Source organism: Tinamus guttatus, unplaced genomic scaffold, assembly GCF_059628265.1.
Source record: "Tinamus guttatus ecotype Peru unplaced genomic scaffold, ASM5962826v1 Tinamus_guttatus_pri_ptg000741l, whole genome shotgun sequence".
NCBI classification, from domain to species: Eukaryota; Metazoa; Chordata; class Aves; order Tinamiformes; family Tinamidae; genus Tinamus; species Tinamus guttatus.
Genome location: NW_028289275.1, coordinates 196,800 through 217,903, shown reverse-complemented (window position 1 = coordinate 217,903; position 21,104 = coordinate 196,800). Strand labels below are relative to the sequence as shown.

The 21,104-nt window shown below is 41.7% G+C and overlaps 1 protein-coding gene across 1 annotated transcript in view; it reads left to right on the top strand.

Annotated features, from left to right (window-relative positions):
• The window catches only part of LOXHD1 (lipoxygenase homology PLAT domains 1), a 131,891-nt gene that overhangs the window by 30,340 nt on the left and 80,447 nt on the right, over positions 1 to 21,104 (top strand). Inside the window, exons 5-13 of the mRNA XM_088537278.1 lie at positions 3,733 to 3,831; positions 5,226 to 5,374; positions 7,690 to 7,813; positions 9,266 to 9,516; positions 10,415 to 10,550; positions 13,550 to 13,710; positions 14,846 to 14,932; positions 17,106 to 17,241; positions 18,691 to 18,845. Of these exons, the coding sequence (XP_088393404.1) occupies positions 3,733 to 3,831; positions 5,226 to 5,374; positions 7,690 to 7,813; positions 9,266 to 9,516; positions 10,415 to 10,550; positions 13,550 to 13,710; positions 14,846 to 14,932; positions 17,106 to 17,241; positions 18,691 to 18,845 (1,298 nt within the window). The remainder of the gene's footprint in view (positions 1 to 3,732; positions 3,832 to 5,225; positions 5,375 to 7,689; positions 7,814 to 9,265; positions 9,517 to 10,414; positions 10,551 to 13,549; positions 13,711 to 14,845; positions 14,933 to 17,105; positions 17,242 to 18,690; positions 18,846 to 21,104) is intronic.

Sequence of the window (21,104 nt, the reverse complement as noted above, 5' to 3'; positions counted from 1 at the left end):
CCTGCAACATCTTTGCTGCTCTTCTCCATGAGAATAAACCCCTTGGTTCTCAGTGGAATAATAATCTTCCCTTTCAGCTGCTGAAAGCTGTGGCTGTGTTAATTAGCAACAGACAAGCCTGTCACACTTGTGCTAAATTAATGCAGCAGGGTCATGTCAGTTAGTGCCACCCAGCTGCTTCCCAGGGATGGCATCATAGCATTGACCACTGGGGCCTTCCTGGGACACCAGAAGGAGAGAGGATGGACAGGAAAAAACACTCACAACTCCTGCTACTGAATATTTGGGAGCTGCTGGGCTTTCGGCATCTTGCAGTTCTTGCCTCTGCTGCTGCTAATTTGGGTTTGACAAGAGCTCCCTTCCCCGTGCCTGTGCCTTGGTGAGCCTGCACAGATAGATGGAGGCACAGCTTTTTTCGTTAGCTTCGTTGGCATTTTGCATGTTCCTGGGGCTGGGAGAGGCATTCAGAGATAAATCTCCAGGCAACATCCTGATCTCAGTTTTTACGGATGAACTCAGAGCCACGCACTGAAATTAAAAAAAAAAAAAAAAAAAAAAAAAACCCAAGTGGATATTTTTGAAAAAAGATGATGTTACTGTTTTAAATAATGCATGATTAAGAGCTTGCAGAATAAGGAACGACATTCATCCACCCCTGCTTTAAATGAAGAGTACTCAACTTCAGCCAGATCCCTACCTGGCTGCAATGACTTTTTTCCTGAGTGCTTCTAGCAGCTGAATCCTCATCGCCTTTTCAAGGTGGATCATCCCTTTTTGTTTAAATTTGCACCATTTTATTCTGGAAGATGTACTGATATGTAATGTGCACAAGGATCCCTGGGCTACTCCATCTGCCACGGCCAAGCCCTGAATCACTCAGAATTGTGTGAGGCAGGTGTGTGTGGATATCATTGCAGAGTTTGGAGCATATGGAAAAGAGGGAAACTTCTTAGCATAAATATTTCCATTTGTTCTGCAAATGCTCCTGCAATAGCTTTGCAGAACATCTGCATGGAGAAAAGAGGCAACCAAACCTAATGCCTTGCGCTCAAGCCTCACTCATGTTTTAGGAGACGGGGTAAAACCCTTCGTAAGCACAGTATTCTGAATTTCCCAAGCAGGTTGTCAATTCATGACACTATATGCCTTAGATTTGAATTACAGAGCTACTGGCAAAGCCTTTCAAGTTTTGGACCTGGCACAGAATTATACCAGCGTTTCTCTGTTCTCTGCACGTCCTCTCTGATGCTCTGCATGTGCTCAAGCATCCTTCTAGTCTATATTTTAGAGGCATAAAGCCTGATCCCACAATGGAAATCTAACTTCCCCTACTGATGCTTTTCCTATTATGGATCTTTTTACCCCAACAGGCTCCTGAAAAGAAGAGTAGGAAATTAATCAGTGACATCAGGATAAATATTGCAGAGGGGGTGCACAGAGCAAAGTGTTTTGAAAAATGTGGTCTGTGATTGAAGATCCCAGTGTACAAAGGGTCATTTTTACTTAAAACAGTTTAGCAGCAGGGAGTTGTAAATTGCACTTCCCCTATCCTTGGCTAAGATCTTTTGAGGCTGCCACATCTCTAGAAGATTGTTAGAGCTCCACACGCTGAAGGAAAAGAGATGAGGAGAAATGTTAACACTTTTTTCAACATACACTATGCTCATGATGGAGGAGGTGCCTTGCTCTGTGAGTAGTAACCCAGGGGTCTGTGATGGTCCATAACTACTGTGAAAACTCATTCCCAGGGCTGGCCAGGAAGCCCAGAGATGCTTCTGCCCGAAGTGTGAGTGGATGTACCTGTCAAAGGAATTTCCAACCTGAGCCATAACCGGGCACAATGCTTTGAAAATGGGAGACTGAGGCAGTCAGGAAAGGCATTTCCCAAAAATGCGCCTGGTGTATGCTGGTGGGAGAAAACCATGCCATCAGATGTTAGCTTTTCAAAAAAAAATATACATATATAAAGTATATATAATATACATATATAAAGTATATATAATTATATACATAGATTATGTATTTATTTTTATTTATATTTATTCATGCTTCATTTTTCACCCCTTCTCTTTAAGAGACTCAGAAAGCTGCAGAGCTTTGTGGGGATGATGGGACAAAACAGTTCATTTGAGAGTGAGCACTGCTGGCTGAAGATTGGTTACAAAGAACATTATTTGCCAAGGGCTGTGTTTCTATAGTACTTGAATAAACTTTGCAGTTTGCTGACATTCCTAGTTGAACATTTGGACATTTCTGCTTCCCTGGAAGGTAAAATCTCTCTCATCGTTATTGTAACAAGATGATGATCTAGCCAAGACTCAGGCTGAATTTTAATGTCCTCTGTCATCTACCCAGGCTAAAGAACAGGTCTAGGGAGTAACTGGTTTCCTCGATTGAATTGCCCTACGGCAGCAAGTGAATTTTTGAAGCTTTAGCCTTTTTAGCTTTGTTTTTTGAACTCTCCAATGAAAATGAGCCAATAAAGTTAGCTGAGACAGTCCATACTGGAGTTCTGTAGATAAAAAATCTGATTAGCTCTGCATTAGGTCTCTTCAATCAGATGAACATTGTAATGAAATCGCCTTAACCTACAGCAGATGCTTTGAATTTTGCTTTTGCAGGGGAAATGAGTGAGTTATGGCCTGTGCCCTTGTCCTTTCTGCACTCGCTGTGTGCCCAGGAGGCAGGAAGGAAGAGGTGATGCAGGGTATAGCAGATTCTTCACAGAGGGCATATAGGGAGTCATGTATTGATGATTAGCAGGTTTTGCATTCCGCTTTGCTGTTTTTGGTGTGTGTTTAGCTGTCTGTTTCCAAAATTAAGACCAACTCTATAGAGGCCTGAGTTTGCTTAAACAAACAGGGTAGCTGGATAGGTAAGCACATAGACCTCGGGGGTAGATGTAGAAAGCTGTTCATGTTTGCTCTAAATGCAGTTATGCTGAAGGCCATGGAAGATTCCTCACTGATTTCAGAGGAAGCTGAGTGTGCCCTTTTTGTCCTTTGGAGCCAGGTTAATCCCATCCTGATCCCTTCAAGAACCCACCTCTCAAACACAGACATGAAGGTGAAATGACCCTGAGTGGTATTTTTGCATTCCTTAGTGTCATGCATTATGTAACCTTGTAATGCCACAGCTCGCGGGCTTTATTACAGCTTTTTTCATAAAGTGAGAAGTACTGGATTTGCTTTTATTTGTTGATAGAGTAACAGAGTGGGCCCTTTCAAATTTTTTGGACTGTGCAGTTTGCCTCAAAATATCTGTTGTCACCAGCCAGAACTAATGTTAGCTAAGATGCAAAAATACCTGTTTGACAACATTCAATCTGGAGAGGCCTGATCCTGGGCAGTTATTTGGCTGTGGGACTCATGTTTTGGAAAAAAAGCAAGGCCATCATGTAGGTCTGGGTTCATTTCATGGCCATGTATCAAGACCAAATTCAAAAATTTGCACCTTTCACTCATTTATTTGAACTTTGACATCAAGGCCAGGAGTTGAGTGATCTGTTTCCCTTGCACTGGGCAAGGAGTACCCAAAGTGTTAGATCTCTGTCTACGGATTTTATTCATCTTGTGGAGAAGGAAGAATGACTGGAGGTCAGCATACACGATCAAGGAGATGTGGTTCAGACATGCTTCTAAGACAGTAAAGCGCGATTCAGTTGTACTGTCATGTTATCAGACCACAGTTTGTTTTGCTAATGCTTTGGGATTTCTGCTGCTCTCTTTGCAGTAAATAAATACGTGGTCCGAGTTTTTACCGGTGATGTTAGCGGCAGCGGAACAGATGCAGATGTCTTCATTAATATCTTCGGTGACAAAGGAGACACAGGTATTCAAATGCAAATCATTTCCTAAAATATTCCTTCCTGCTCCACAGGCCTGTGATCTGAACAGCACACAGCAGCAATCTGGCAAATGCAGAATAATTTGGCTGAGGGAAAGGCACAGCAAATGGTGCTCGTGGCTCTAGGGTTTCTCACATCCACCATTCTCCCAAAGCAGCATCTTTGGGAGCAGTTGAAGATGGACTGTGAATGTGTCTGTGATCACCTACCACCAGAAAACAAATCCTAGGAAAAAGCATAAGCCAGTGCGATAGGTGCCAGTCCACTAAGGGATGTGATGCGAATGTGTTATTTATAGTTTATGTAGTGAGAGGTGGGTGTCAGACCCTCTCTGTGAAGCAGGAGGGGTGTTTTCCTTTCAGTGTGGCATAGGTTGTGCCTGACTGTTTTGAAGAACAATCTAAGCAACATTCATGTTAGCTGGCTTTGATTTAATAGTGGCAGTTACTGCTTTTTGTTTTGTTTTTATGTATATTATATTAAAACATTGAATCTAAATTTTAAAATGATTTTTTTTTGACTGAATAGCATTAAAAAATGCATCCAGACCAAAATCTCTGGATTCTGTCGTAGAAAGAAGCAGGTGGAAAGTCCTGGAGATGTAACTAGCAAGTACTCTCTCTTCTATCATGTCAAATTTGAGGAATAATGATATTATGTCTGCCAAGTGTCCTTGAGCAGATTATAAAGCCTGGTGGATAGGTTTCATCCTTGATTAAGTTTACGGGCTTTTACAAGGGGATTCATCTAATCTCACTTGAGACATCTGAAGGTGGATGTCTACATCCACACTGGTTGTCCAGGCACCCTGTCATATCAATACAGAGAAGCGACATCTCCAGGAAATGATTCATCCTCTTCAGAGGGATGTGGGATGAATTACCCTCTGCTGCCTTTCCTGCACCAGTTCTGCAGGGCTCCTTGGGCAGATTTGATCCCACTCACACTGTAACCAGCCCTGTAACTGTGTTGGTTGCATCAGGGGTCAGTGCTTTAAACTTTCAGTTTGTGGCCAAACCCTTTTTAAACAATATGGAAATTTTTGAAGGCATTAAAAATAAAAAGAGTATGTAATAGTAGGAAAAAATATAAGAGCCATCTGGATATATATTTTTGAAAACTCTGAGGGCTGTAAATAATTATGATAATAGTGTGAAAATCCTGGTCTTCTGTGTGCTCAAGAAAAAGGTGCCTTTTTATTAGAATAAAAAAAGTCCTGTGTGTTCACCTTGAAGCCTGGCTGGAGAAAGCCAGGACCTGGAGGGTGTTTGATCCAGTCACAGCAGTGGCATTCTTAAGTATTTATTTATTTACAAACATTCACATCCCAATTACTTTTTCTTTCCTCCTTGTCTATTTTATTTTGATTATCTTTTAGGTGTGAGGAAACTAGACAACGACAAAGACAACTTCGAGAAAGGAGCAGAGGACAAGTTCACGCTTGACGCTCCGAATCTGGGAAGGTTAAGAAAAATTAACATAGGTCACAATAACAAAGGTGGCTCTGCCGGCTGGTTCCTTGCAAAGGTTTGTTATTCTTATTCTGTTAAACATAAGGATGCCCATTCTGCCTTGAGTAAATTGCCCATAATGTCAAGGGATGTTTTGACTGTGAGAAAATCCCATTCTCAGGACTTGAATTCATCCGCTTTAATCTTGTTTCTCATGCTGCAGAGCTTCTTTATCAGATGAGGGGGCTCTCTCAAAGCTGGGGCCTCCAAGCCTTGGTGACTTTGTCAGCTTAACTCATTACCAAGACAGCAAAAATACCAGACTCTAAGAAATACCCAGTGAGATTGTTCACACTGGAAATTTGTAAAGTTTTACAGCTTTACAGCAGATATAAGTGATTTATCATTCGCACAGTAGAAGACATATCCTTGCCACAAAGACACCTGTCTTCCTCATCCTTTTGTATTTTAATCTCCTGCTTTAAGGCATGAAGACACTGCAGCTTTTAGTGAAATGGTTGAAAAATATTGTAGAAGGTGGAATCACTGAGTCTTTCTTCTAATCTCATTTTCTTTCCTATGCTGGTGTTATTTACCGCAGTTGGCTCTAATCCATTCAAGATCTGACCCCAGATTTGTAAAACCTTGATAACAGGATAGTTTGATGTATTACAAATGCAAATATTAGCACATGCTTTTCTGCCATCCCCATACACTGCACTAAATGTTGTTATGTTGACCATCCATGAAAAATGCAGAAGATGAAAAACAGAGCTGTTGGGCTTCCAGGAATAAGCAATGGGAAAGGAACAGAGAAACCTTGTTCTCAACGAACAAATGAAGTCTGAATGATGTGCTTATGATGCTGGTTAAGTCACTTTTGTCCCAAAGTCTGAAGTAGTGACCAGCTCCAGCCAAAATATTAAGCCACATGATCCACTGAGATGTTTGTGGTTAAGTAAAAGGTGTTTCTTGCCTTGTTAGTACAGCTGGAAGTTTGGAGGAGCAAGATAATCCCTGAACAGTTGGTAGATGTTATCCTGAACAGTTATCCTGAACAGTTGGTAGATGTTTTTCTTCAATTTGCTTCAGGATTGGGTGACTATAATGCTGTTACTCCTGGAAGAACTTGCTAAGCATCATTATAGGTTCTTCTCGTGTTTTTTCTGTCTTCACGCTTAGAGCTTTTATTTGAAAATTTTGAGTTTTTCTACCCCTAAATATATGAATAAAGACACTAACATGAAGAGGATCAATGGGTAAAGGGGAATCTAAACCTCACGTAGTTGAGTCTTTAACACTAAGCACAGCCCTGTCCTCTCATGCTGACAGTCCTAACCCTGCTAGACACTGCGATCTACAGAGATGCAACAAGAGTACAGAGTTCTACAGGCAATAGTGAGATGAGTGGCAGGCTGGAAACCTCATGTTTGTGAAGAATTGTTTCACAAATATTTCATGAAGTATATGTTTCAGATGTTAGCTGTTAGCTCTGAAGGTAGAGAAATGCAGCAATAATGGTCTCCTCTTCATAGGGAATTTTCATTCTCTGGGCCATTGAAAGGCAGGTAGAGGTTTTGAGTTTTTCATTTCTGGCTGAAAATCTGTGGGACTCTGCACTGCTTGTATACTGCAATAATTCTACGGAAAGCATCAGGGTTGTGGATGTGTGATGCTAACACACAACAGGAGGTACAAGAAAATCCAAGTGGATGACTTTGGCCTAGTCCAGTATTGCATTGGAAGACATTCCCTGTTTGTTGTGGAACAACACTCTAGAGTAGGACCAAGAGCCTGGTCCTTCCAAATGAGAAACTTTCCCTACCACAAGGTTTCATGGCTGTCTTTGCGCATGGTTCCATATTGTAATAACCGAGTGGAATTAGCTGATATTATTAGCTCACACAAGCGGATTCAGGGAACTTGATTTGCCCTAAAACTCATTGTTGCTGTTTTGTAACATCAACCTAAAACTGAGTGAGGTTTAAGACAGGCTGTCCCCAAAGCAAAATGAAGAGCTGCAGTTCAGCTGAACAGAAAGGAGTAGCCAGCAAACTGATTTAAAAGAGAGTGAAGACAGGACAGCCAGATGGTCTTGGCAGCAGAGACATGTGGTCTCATACCCTGAGATGTGCAGGTTGAATTCACTAGGGAAGAAAAAGAAAAAAGTAAAAAAAAAAAAAAAAAAAAAAGTAAAACACACCCTTCTTTACTAGCCAATTTTCTGAAATTCTGTCAGTTCTAATTAGGGAGCGGAGAGGGATGTCCTTGAATATTAAATATCAGCTGACATGGACAATACACATAAGATTCTAGTCTTCTGTTACCCCTCCTGCAACATCTTTGCTTCCTCTGCAGATATTTTTCAAAGAACTGTTTCTTTTCCCTTAGGTGATCATTGAAGATATCGGCAACAAATGCGAGTATCAGTTCCCAGTTGGACGCTGGTTTGCTTTAGATGAGGATGATGGGAAAATCCAGAGGGATATTCTTGTAGGAGGCACTGAAGCCACAGGTAAAATCATGGGCTGAACAGAGATGGTGGGAGATGCAAAGGTACAAACTCTGATTTGATATTTCTAGCCATGTCTTCTTTAGGACATGGCCTCAGGGAGATTCCTATTCCCAGAGTCACCAAGGTGCCACTGAATAATCCATATTAAGCTTCAGGGTATGGGCTGGGGAATGATGGATCCTTTGACAAAACAAGAGAGGCAGTGCCAAGCCTGGAAATTGGCTTTTTGATTATACAACCTGATTAGAACAGAGACAGACAAATGTTATGTCTCTGTTAAAGGAAACCTGGATGTAAAGACAGTAAAACAAATTACCACCAGGCTGAAGATGATTTGGATAGTGCTTTGCCTGTGTTTATTCATTAACAGAAGGGTAAACACTGTGACTATGCCCTTACCAGGTACTCTTTACTTCATTTCAAGGTCTATAACATTTGCAGTCCTCATGCTTTCCTGAATGTGCATGGAAAGTGGCCTGGATGCGGAAACCTGATTGAATGATGCGTGTTGTGAAAATTAAAGACTGGGGAAAGAAACCTTCTAACTAGAAGAGTGCAGCTTCCTTACTGAAAACTTCCCCTGCTGTTTTGCATTTTTCAATGTGCATTTTTTTTCTGCTCTCTCTCTGTTGAAGCTATTCCGTTTGCACAGTAAAATGTGCCTGAATGCATTTTTTTGATGGAAACTCTAAAGAAAGACAAGATTGCTTGTAAAACAGTGAGTTCTGACATTTCTGCTTTTCCTAATGTCCCTACTGAGAGTTATGGGTGATTTAAGCCAAGACAGGACTTAGCGTGGGCTCTCACTGCTTAGACATGCTTCCTAAAACACTCTTATAGATACAGCTGGAAAAAAAAAAACGTATTTTTTAATACATATAAATTCTGTTTCAGAAAGCTTTTCCTTTTGGGGCTACAGAAGAGACATTATGTCTCCCACAGCTTGCTTTGCTGAGATCTTTAAGTCGCACAGTGGTAGTGCAGGTTCTGCTGGCTGCTGCAGCCGTAGAGGCTGCCAGCCACATGTTCCCTGAGCGTGATGGTGTTACACATCCTGCCCCAGCTATTCTCTGAGTGTCCTTTGATGCTTCTGATACTTGGTACCTCTGAAAATCAAGCAACTCGGCTGCCAATTCAAGTTTTTGCATGTTTTCACCAAATTATCACTAAAGAAGGATGTCAAAACAACCCAGCTGTGATCTTAAGCTTTCTTGCACTGGGCCCTGCTATAGCAAGTTTGTGACCATGAACCTGCTCCTCTTGGACAGTAGAAATTAGCTGTGTGTTTCTCAGATGTGTGTGTGGAATGAAAATAAATAAAACACTGCACTGCATCCAGGCTGAAAACTAAAAAAGACCCGTGGGGAAGCAACACGGTGCTATGTAAATCCAGTCTGGAGTTGTGATATTGAACATTTTTGCTCCTCCTAACCAAGTTCCTGATTCCTTCAGGTATTGTGTACAATGTTGCTGTAGTGACAGGAGATATCAGAGGGGCTGGCACAAACTCCAAGATCCATGTGATCCTCCACGGCTCTAAAGGTTTGAAGAACAGCGGGAAGATTTTCTTGGAAGGAGGTGAATTTGAGCGTGCCAGGACAGACCTCTTTAATGTGGAGATAGCATCTCTTCTCAGCCCGCTCAGCAGAGTCACCATTGGGCATGATAACTGCGGTGTCAGTTCTGGCTGGTATTGTGAAAAGGTGAGACTTGGTCGTTGATCAATTGTTTCCTAATCTCAACTTGATCCCATCGACCAAATAAATTTAAAAATTCTGTCTTTATTTGGATGACAGTATTCCTCCATTTAGCAAGTCAGTGTTACACATAACGCATGGTTAGCAGTGATTGCCTCGAAGGCACATTCAAACACAAAAATCAATCACTCACTAATTGAGTTGATTGCCCTTCGCAGCCACAAAGATAGATATTATTTTCTTCTCACTGCCAAAAGCACCTTCAATTGTTTGCCTAGAGGGCCAAACATAAACATGGTCTGTGATTGTGCTGAGCATTTCAGAGTTATCATCATCTATGCTCAGATGTTCCTGAAAGTTTTAGATGCTGCCAGGAAAAAGATGCGGCCCTGGGAGGCAGTGGAGCAGCATGAGGTTGTTTTTAGTGCCAACAAGGCCAAGAGGAGGGAGGAGAGTGCGGCTGCTGCCTACTCATGCCTGCTACTATGCTCCGAAAGGCGTGCGGTTTTCCTGGAAAGCACAGATGGCTTAGGATGCATTTGGAGGCATAATGTGAACTCCTGTGAGCACGTTGCCTGTTCTTGTTGCCTTCCCCTGGTGATGTTTCATCACTACTTGCTAGACCTGTTTTGACGTGCTCTGAAGGAGCAGGAATAACAAGACTCAGGTCTTGTTGGATATGCAGGGTCATATCCATATGCTCCTGAATATGAATATGGGGCCTGAATATGATCCAGGTGCAGCAACCTGCATTTATTCATGCAGAACTGACCAGGGAACCAGGCTCTGAGAGCAGAACCAATATCCTTCACTCTGTCATTTCTTCAGTTGCTTAAGCTTTCAGGATCAGGGTCCTGAGTAGTGACAGAATATTCAAATTCACCTCTGTAGTTTCTTTCTCTAGGTGGTGGTTTACTGCCCGTTCACTGGTATCGAGCAAACTTTCCCTTGTGGGAAATGGTTGGATGAAGATGAAGGAGATGGCCTCATAGAACGGGAGCTCTATGAAATGGTCTCCCTGCGCCAGAAAAGACTAAAAAGTACGTACCAAAAAACATGCAGTAGTCTCCTGTGACCCTGCTCCATGGCCCTGCCCTGCATGCCTCCTACACAACACAATATGGGTAGACCCATGGTCAACCAGAGGCTGAAACTAATCAGGTCTTAACTGAGCTTTATCTTTGTACATCTGGTTTGGAAAGATAAAGAAAGATAAAGAAAGAAAGAAAGAGAAAGAAAAGTGAAACTTTTGAAGTATTTTGGAGAACTGAACTCATTTCCTTAATGGGAAGGAAATGAGGTCTAGTAGCCTTCAAAGGTTGGCTAGGCTTATGCCTGCAACATCCTTACCTTTGCAGGCAAGCCAGGGAGTTTCTTCTTGCGGTAGTATTTAAACCTGCCTGGTCTTAAGACAGGAAACTAAACCTAAATAAGACAGATCTAGTCAAATACAGAAAGAAAAAAAAAACTCTTCCCACTAACTTCATTTATTTATTTTTCACTCTGGACCTTAGAGGAAAAATAATGCATTAGCCCTGTCCAACTGCCAAATGTGCCTGTGTAGGTGAGTGAGCGCTGCATTTGGAGCCTTTTCTCTGGGGAAATGACTGCATTTGCTTGGAGATGCTTGGAGATGCTGTGTAGGGCAGCGTACCAGCACAGTCCGCTCGCATGAGCCTCGCTGGCCGTGTTTGCAGTGAGCGACGGATCACTGCTGTCTCACCCTTGTTTATGTGCATGTGTGTAAGCTGAATGTTTTAATTAGGATAATACATGCAGTTTAATCGGGATGCTTCGGGTGGGCTCCTGCTTAAGCAGCAGTTCATCCTTTATCTAAATGTTAGCCACTGTTATAACCACATTACATCGCTGCCTCAGTCCATTTAACTAAGGCATCTGCAACCTTTAACCCTCTATTATCAGCTCTGATTGTTATTGACAGGCTAATTCCCCCACCGATGCAGTTCAGGAGATAGACAGGGAGCATTAGCCTTGAGAAATCTGTGACCTTTAGCTGCCGGATTAGAGAAGCGTAAGACTTGGAGTTAGAAAAGACCTATTATGTCATCTTGCCTATTGCTCCATGCATGCAGGACCATCCTTTTCTGCAAGTTGATCAAAGCTGGATTCAACCTCACTTTGGGTATCCATGATGAGACACCTCCCTGCACGGCGTTTGCAAGCTGTTCCCCCAGCAAGCCACAGCTCGACATGGAGTTTGTTCTTATGCTCAGCCTTTTTTTCTTTTTTTCTCTTCTTCCCTTATCTTGCATGTTATCCTAGGAACTATTGTGTCAAGTCTGGCTCTCTTTGGTGTTGGTGCCCTGAAGGAGAGTCGCTTTGGCTCGAGGATCTTCCTAACTGCCCACGAAGCTTGACGTGAGGGGGAGTTTTGGGAGAGACACAGGGGAATTTGTCCTCCTAACCCTGCAGGCATGAGGAAGGGCAGCTTGGGAAATGCCTGGTGTCCCCTGGAGCTGCAAACGTGGCTCACCTGGGTTTCTGCTATACATATAAGTTCCTCTCCTCCTCCCTGTACATGCATCCTTCCTCTTCTCCTTCCCTTCAGCAGCAGATGTCAAGGAGGCCAAACAGGAAAGATGAAAGAAATCTCTGTCCAGTTTGGCACTGCTTTTTTTCCTGGCTGCTGTCACGTGCCTTGAGCAAACTTGCCTTAGCTCCATTCTTGCTCTGATAGGGCTCATTGCTGCTTTTCAGAAGACAGTGTTCATGAATGATTTGAAGACTATTTAAATAGGACTTTTTTTCTGAAGAAGAGTTTTCACTCCCCCCTCATTTTTTTGGGTAACTAAGTCCCCTCCCTTTTATAATTACATGCTGAGTAGATCAGTAAGAAGCTAATTTATATGCATAGCATCATATTTTTATATTCCATTCTGGGCTCTGAAGGTCAAGCTGTGCTCATGTGGGCTCAGGCATACCAAAAGGGTTAGCAATTCTTTCATTAGAATTTGTTAATAATTCAGCCCATGTCTGAGTTGGGAAAGAAACCTGTTCCCTCTCCTGTAGGTGCTGCAAGGCCTGCAGAAGTGAAGGCCTGCAGATTATTATCAGTAAAGTAAGAATGCAGATGAAGGGCTCTGATGAGGAAATAACGTCAGCTTTACATGTGCAACCGTTCCCTGATGTGTAAACCAGTGTAAATTTGCAGCATGCGGACTCTTCTTATAATTAAAATGCCGGATAAAGTCTAATGGAATGCAGATTCAGCTTTTACCTTGCCGCTTTGGGCCTTTGACTTGGGGTAAAGCAATTGAAACTGGGTGGCATTTAGGCATTTAAATCATATAAGCACTGTTGAAAAACACCTTCACCTCCCTCTGAGCATATTTTTTCCACATAGTGCAACCTGGAGAGAGATACCTCAAGTGGAGCCAAGCAAGGCATAACTGAGCATAGTACCTGTTCTGCAAGAAGCATATTTGGACTAATTGGCCTGATAGGTCAGGAAGGCTCATTAGGTCAAGATAAAGTGATATATGGTTGCATCCATATCGCTGCTTGTTCCAGAAGCAGCTCATCTAGAGCAAGTTTGGGGCTATCTGGAGCCACATTGCATAGTGTCAGGTACTTGGAGCTTCTTTCCCAATGACAAGAAGAAAGATGACACTGTTTCCCTGCATTAAAAATGGGCTTTGAAGTTAGAGTTATGAGTGCTGGAGAAGTGTACTGGAACTACAGAGATGGAGCAATTCCCTGGATTACCCTGTTAGTAATGTATGACATATAGTAATGTGACTCACCTATGAAGTGGTGATTTATGTGTTTTCTCATTTCATTTTAAAGGGGGGCACATTATTATTATATTTCCGGGCAATCTCATTCCAGTATGTCATGTAGCAGCTGATAATGTTAGTGCAGAAGACGATAAAATGTCTGTGTCTTCTTTCATCCAGCTGTCTCTATCATCCAAGGAAAATGATGAGAATTATGTTTTAATGCTTTTGTTATTTTAAATTATGTTTTAAAAAAATCCTTTTAAACAAAATGCCTTGCACTTTTTTTTTTTTTTTTGTAGAAAATCCTTGGTCTTTGTGGATCTGGACAAGTGACATTAAGAATGCAGGGACAGATGCCACCATCTTTTTCCAAATTTATGGAGACAAGGGAAAATCAGATGAGATGAAGCTGGACAACAATTCAGACAACTTTGAAACCGGACAGACTGACAAATTCATGGTATGGATCTTGTGCTAGTGGTCAATTTGCCTGAGTATACTTTTTCAAGACATAATCTTTAGCCATGTATGGAATGCCAACCGCATGAGATCTTTATATCTGCTGGCCTGAGATCTCAATAGAGCTTCTTAAGTAGAGGATAAGTCATTCAGTGTGGTTGTGCTGCAAATGATTTGCCTGCCTATAGATCTGTTCTGCCTTCTCCAAACAGGGTTTAGGCTATTATCCAGGGTGCTCAGGTGGCAATGACCACCTCAAGTCACAGTGACATTAAGTACTACATCTCCTCTGTAGCTCCTAAAGTAGATAGCCTTTACCCTCAGGCACAACTCCATCCCCATCAGAGACCTGCTGCACCCACTTAGGCCATTTTAAAGGAGAGATGGGCTTAGTATTCCTGTGAAAGTTTTCTGAGACCAAAAGGAGCAACTCTGAAATCTTAGAACCAGGCAGCCACATTCCCTGTAGGGCTGCTGATTAGATGTCATGGTCTTTAGGATTTTTGGAGTAAGGTCATACTTTATTCCCCCGACTCCTCAGTGTTTCTGTGGGCATTAACTCTTTACAAGAGACGTAGTAGAACTGTTTTCTATCCCAAGAGATTAGGTCTTTACCCTCCATGGCCATGAGTCACTGACAATGTTTTAAGCACTCTTTGGAGGCTGGGGAGAATTGTCTTGTGTTCTCAACTTCCCTTTCCCCATTCTCCAGTACATTCCTAAAAGTTAGTGGGAATAGTAAGAGAAAAGTTGAGAGCCAGAGGATTTTAATTCATGGTTGTAGCTAAAACACTCACATCCTTCATGACAAAATCCTTTACTGTCTTCTGAGGAAAGCATGGCCATTTTACAGGTCCTGAGAAAAAGCTGGAATTTGACCTAAGACAGTAGTTGTTATTTGGAGAAACAGTTTCAATGAGCTCCCGTGATCAAGGGTGTTTGGAATCAGCCTATATGTTGTCCTCTTGTGAAAAGAGCAGCATGAAGCTATCTTTACAGACTAGAGTTGAGTCTTTTTAGGCACGTTAGTTTTTACCTCCTCTCTACTATGGCTCTCAAAAGAAGTTTTGTGACATGCTTTGGGTGCATACTTTGCTGATCTACAGAAATGAATCCTTTTTCTTTGTCCTTGGTAGATTGAACTCCCAGATCTCGGCACATTTTATAAGCTTCGGATATGGCATGAGAAGAGGAACCCCTTTGCAGGCTGGCATCTGAATAAGGTGAGAGGACAACAAAGAAAGCTAAACCCAAAAATCCACTGGGTACAAAAGAATATGTTGTCAGCCGAGCATCACTGCCTGACTGTGAGCAAAGGTGCCTCTATTTACAGCCTGTGCTGAGTGGGTGGAAGTGGACATCCTACATGAACATGGGGCATGAAGGAAGAAATGTTGCTGTGGCTTCTGCAAAAATGTGTGGAAAGGCAATAATTTCTTGCCTTTTTTTTTTTTTTAAGAAATTCCTTCTTTTCATCCCTGTCAGTTCAGTCTGGTGGACAGTAATCCTTATGTATGCTGTGCAGAAGTAGAGATTGTCTCTTTTATGGAGTCAGACCCTGATGATGGGAAGGAAGGAGAATTTTCCGGTGCTGCTTGACACTCTTACACTCTTCTTTGCTTAGAGAGCTATCTCTATACTGAGTCCTTGCACCAGAGTTTTAGCCCTTGTCCTAGAGCTTTGGAGAAATGTGAGAAAGCAGTGAAGATTGCTATAGGCAGGTGTTTATAAATCTTCCCAACTAGAAAACAGCAGGTCTCAGCTCCTTTTCTTTCATAGCTCTGCCAAAATTGGGATGTCACATGCAGTTCTTGCTGTAGTAGGCAAGCTAGGAGCTGAGCTGGTCTTTGAGATGTGAGATGTAGGCAAGGAGAGGGTGGAAGGGAAGAGGAGCAGCCACAAGCAACAGTTCTGTAGCACTTGGGGTTGCCAAGAATAAGCCAGTGATTAGGGGCAAAAGTGATGCTTGCCATTTCTGTTGGAACATGTGGGAAAGGAGATTCTGTTTGGACCGAGCTGCCTGACCACACATGGCCATGCTGCATGAAGTCCATCTGTCTGTGCACAGCAAGTCTGACACTTTTGGGGTGCATCAGGCTCATTGCACATGAATCCCATCACTCCTGCATCCATTTTAGTATCCAGGACCTCTGGATAAAGCCTTGTTCTATTCCTTAGATATTTCATGCTCAGCTTGCGTCAGGTCTGGATAAGGGTCCATTTTCTACTACAGGAATGTAAGAACAGCAACTACTTGTCAGATCAAAAGGCTGCCCAGCCCAGCATCCCTCTCCTGTGGGACTTGAGTGAGTGATTAGGGATCAGTAAGAAAAAGATCATTTTTGAAACTTCCCCTTAATATTGTTCCAGCTTGGAATTATTTTCAGCTTAGAAACTTAATTCTTCAACAGACCTACTAGATGACATGAACTTAGCAGGCTTATTATTTTTGATTTACTTGCTCTAAAGTTCCTGTCCTTTGAATTTTAGAACTTTTAGCAACTGTAACAGCTTTTGGCAAGGAATTTGCAGGCCGATTATCCTCTTTTTTGTTTGTTTTGAACTTCTGCTCTGCAAGCAGCACTTGATGCCCTCTATTGCTTGTACCAGAAGAGAGAGCAAACAACCGATGCCCTCTGCCTTCTTCATACCCGCTGTGATTGTAGCCCATCATGTCCTCCCTTCCCCTGCTCCTTCAGCCATCTGCAGAGTCCAAATTTATTACTTATTTTTTTACTTACTGCAGAAGCTACTCCAGATCTTTGAACATTCTTGTTGCCATTTTCAGAGTGTTTTCCTAAATTTGCTATGCACTTTTTTGAGAAGGGAGCACTCAGATTGCACTTGCTATCCAAGATGTGCTGTAACTGTGGCTTTAAAGAATGGAGTAATGGTGGGTTCTGTCTTGATTTCTGTTTCATTTCTAATGATCTGCCCTGTTTTGTTGTTTGTTTGTTTGTTTTTCTACCCACACTCAGTGCTGAGCTGATGTTTGTGTCTTGCTGCTCAGCCTGATGCTTGAGGACTAGGATCAAGGTCCTGAATTTGTCAGTGGGAACAGCAGAATAAACTTCCAGTATGTGGTCCAGTATGTGGGATTCGTAATGTTGTAAAAAAGCCAGAAAACAGTATTTTACATAAGATTTTCATATTGGTTTTGCCTTTTGCTTTGGATAGGGTGAATGTTAGTGACCCTTTATGGCAGTGGTAAATGCCTTGGTCATCTTGGTCTGATTGGGTCTCAGTGACATCCCTCTTATTAATGCACATTATATTTCTACTGTGCCCTACTCTGACTTCCCAGTCAAAAAAAAAACCCAAAACCCAAACTGTTAGGAACTTGTTGCTTTTTGTCTCTAAGCCTCTAAGCTCTTGTGGCGTTTTGATTTAACGAAGGTAACGCTGCTGAAAACGCTGACAAAGGATAAATACTCCTTCAACTGTGGCCGCTGGCTGGATATCAATGAGGAGGACAACGAGATCGTGCGGGAGCTGCCTGCAGAGGGGTCGCTGGTGGCTGAAGTGATGCCAGGTGGGAGCTGCCAGCTCCGCGCGGGGACTTGCTCTGGGATGGAGTGGAAAGAAACCTTCTTTTTGCACAAGGAATGCGCGGGCAAGCCCCCTGCAATTCAGTCCCTGGTACTTTCCCTCTGCAGCATTTTCTGTGGGCATCATTAGCTGCAGGAAGCACCAGAAATCCCAGACTATCCCAGACACCTATTTTGTGTGAATCACTTTGTGAAGGGACATGGGAGAGCGCTGGCTGTAGCACAAATTGTTTCCAGTGGCGTACTTTTTTTTTTTCAACTTGTATTCTTTTTTAATTTGTATTTTTTTTCAACTTCTGTTTTTTTTTTAACATATATATTTTTAACATTTTTTTTGACTTGTGAAGTGTTTTTTTTTTCCAGCTTGTATTTTTTCTAGTCTTCCTTAAAAAGTTGAGGTTCAGGCTTGAGTGAATGCTCATGAAAAGCATGCTTAGCTGAAATGCAGCTTAAAATTTAACAGTAATTTTTGCACTTAGAAGCTTTATTTAATTATATGAGCCTTTATGCAGCTATAGGTATAAACAGATATATGCTTGCTCAGTGTAATGTGTGCAAGGGCACAGGGAGCCTTCATAACCTGTGAGCAATGAATCACATTTTTTGGTTAATTAAACCCAAACTGGAGAGTTAATTAAAGAAAGCCACAGAGCTTTCCGTTGGCATTCTCTAGTTCATCTTCCCCTCCTAACCTTGTATTGCAGGAATTAAAACTACTTGGAGGGAGAATTTTGGAATAGATAGATTGGATAGAATAGCCCAAGACAACTATTGGGATTTCTTTTTTTTTTTTCTTGTTATTGGATGTGTCCAGTCCTGACTACTCTCAGAGATGGGGCTCCATGCTCTGCAGACCATAAGCCTCCTGTTTTCTGAAATTTCCTATGAACTCTGTGATCTGCATGCAGCAGAGCTGCTCTGCAGAAGAGGGAGAGTAATTGTAATTGCAGATCTTATTAGAATGTAAATAAACTTGTTTTTGGAATGCATCTTCAATCAGTTGTGGAGAGGGTTGCTCAAGTTGGAATGCAGACACTTCCCCAATTGCACTGAGTGGAGGCAAGAAGCAGCACCCAAGTGTTAGGCTTACAAGCAGGTTTAGGAGGTTGGATCAGAGCTTCTCATCTCGCCTGGAAAAAAGGCAAATGAGGTTGTGATTTAACCTTCAGAAACCCTCTGAATCAAGTTTTGTGCCAGGCTTCTTTCTGTGTGATTGCTTGGAGGGATTTTATTTTGTTATTAACATTTCAGGCCTTGAAATTTTGTTTCCCCTTTTGCTAGCAGTGATGCGAAATGCAGAAGTCAATATGTGGGCAGAAGTGGCTGCTTAAAGTGCCAACACCTGAAATTAATTGTCAGCCACTGGAAAATGTAGTAAATGTAAACTGCAATTAATGGCATTGCCAAAGACTATTAAATTTTGGTCTTTCCAGTAATAAAATACCGAGTGACGGTTTGCACCGGGACGGTGAGCGGCAGCGGCACCGATGCCAATGTCTTCGTCTGCCTCATTGGCGACCAGGGGGACACCGGTGAGCGCGTGCTGTACAACTGCATCAACACCGTCAATAAATTCGAAAAAGGCAACGTAAGTTCATGAACAAATGGGCTGGCATGTTCTGTACATGCTGGCTTGAGGCTTGTTGCAGGTTTTTCCGAGACACACATTTGTGAGCTCAGCTGATTCATCTGCTGGTTTGGCCTTGGGGAATAGGGAGATGTAGATTGTACACGTATGGTATCGGAGGTGGTTGCATCTGGAGGGAGGCTTTGGACAGGGGCAATGTGCCCTTGCTTGGCCTTGATCAGCTCATAAGAGTCTCCAGATTTGCTCCCCAGCTAGTTCTCAGCTGCTGAAATTGTTACTTCGAATTGGGAAATGGTTCCAAGAAATCCGTCCTCTTTTCAGGAACGAGAAGACTTTCCTGCTCATCTGACAGTGGGAAAATTTGGTTTTTATGGCAAAGGAGGGAAAAGCATACTATTTAATGCACATAGCAGAAGTTTTGCTTCCTTTTTATATTTCCTTCTTTCTCCTGTCCACAGTGCCGCACTCAATCTTCACGTCTTATTTGCAGACTGTGTTTCAATGTGTTTTTGTATGCTCATGCCCTGGATGAGTGTGATAGGAATGGCCTGAAAAGGAATCTCTTCATGGAAGGCAGGAGATAATGAAGAGGTCAAATCATAGCTAATGACCTTGCTGCATTAACAAGCAAATTGTGTCCCAATCTGATCCATGGGGTCAGCCTACTTTATATATATATATTTAATTATAATGTGCTTTTGTGATCTCTAGGTCCAACTTACACTAAAGCAAGTATCTCCTAAAGGAGAGTTTGAGAATCTGATCATAAGGGCTCTGCAAATGGCCTATCTTTTGTGTCATGATTTGATTTAAAATTTTGAATGAGAAAAGAATGAGGATAAGAGAAGGCCAGATTTTCAACAACGACCATCAAACTTAGGCTTGTGAAATATTCATTAGCACTTTGGACTTTCCTTTGAGTGTCTAGAAGTTCCAATTCTACAATGAAATCACTGAGGTTTTTAGTCTTTAGAAGAACTTTCATTCATTTTTTCTTGTGCTCATAAGACCTGTGTCTTTGGAAATGTACAGCATTCACACAGAGCCATGTTAATTCTTCATTGGAAATGACATAAAGTTTTGCAGGCAAAACTAGTTTTTCTTGCCCATTGCACTTACATTATAGATTTGGATAAATCTGTTTCTAAGAAGCAGGCCCAAACTCTAAAGGACAACATTTGTCATTTGGGGAATTCTTGTTTTGCTAAGATGGTAGCAAAGTGAGTCATACTGAAGACTGTGAAGTTACAAAAAAATATTTTCAGTTTACAGGAGGCAGAAGTATTTTAAACACAGATGATCTGTATTATATTTTAACTTCCAAAAATGAGTTATAGGGTAACTTGCATAAAGTAAACAAAGGAAAATTGGAAAAAAAATATTTTGGAAATCAATTCATGTGAGTAATTGCATTCAGACCAAGTAAACCAAAAGGAGATCTGTTAATGACTAACTGTTATTTTGGCATGAAGAGCTGAAAGCTGGTGAGTGAATTGGAAGCAGTTAAAGAATTGATCCTGGCAAACATAGAGCTTGTATATTCAAGAGACTGAATGAGTATATCTACACTGATTAACTCAGATATACTGTTAAAAAGAAGGTGGCTAAGTCAGCGTGGTCTCTAATCTACAGTCACTTAAACCAATAGCACCTTGATTACAATCCAACTTGAAAAGTTGGCTTACAGATTCAAATTAACAGAATAAACAGAAGGTAAAATATAAAGATGCCTCTAAATTAGGTGTTTACTTTGTGGTAATTCCATTCATTTGCCTACTCATTAATTTATATCAGCCATTAATAAATAAAATGTACATTGAGCCTAATGAAACAGACTGCATTGACTTAGTCTGAGTCAGGCAGATTTTGATAACTTGTCCCATTCTTAACAGTTTTAAAAGTGGCAGTATTTTTAGTTGTCCTTATTTTAAAAGCCACTGTTGAGGTTGCTGAAGTATTCTTCACTCAGTGAGAGAAAAAAATAGGAATAATTTTATCCATGCTTGAAAATCATAAAATGCATTTTTTATAAATATTTCTATAACTATTTTTCCTCACTTGAATGTCATGACTTTCCTGTTGTTTTCTGGGAGATGACTGGATATATGCTACCCACATACCTGTACAGACTTATGGGAGATGATGAGGATGAATGAATCACTGGGTTGACTTCCTCTTACCTGATGGTAACCATAGCCATCATATCTATATGTTGTTCTGTATGCTTCAGATGCACTGAGCGGTCATATAGGTAATCAC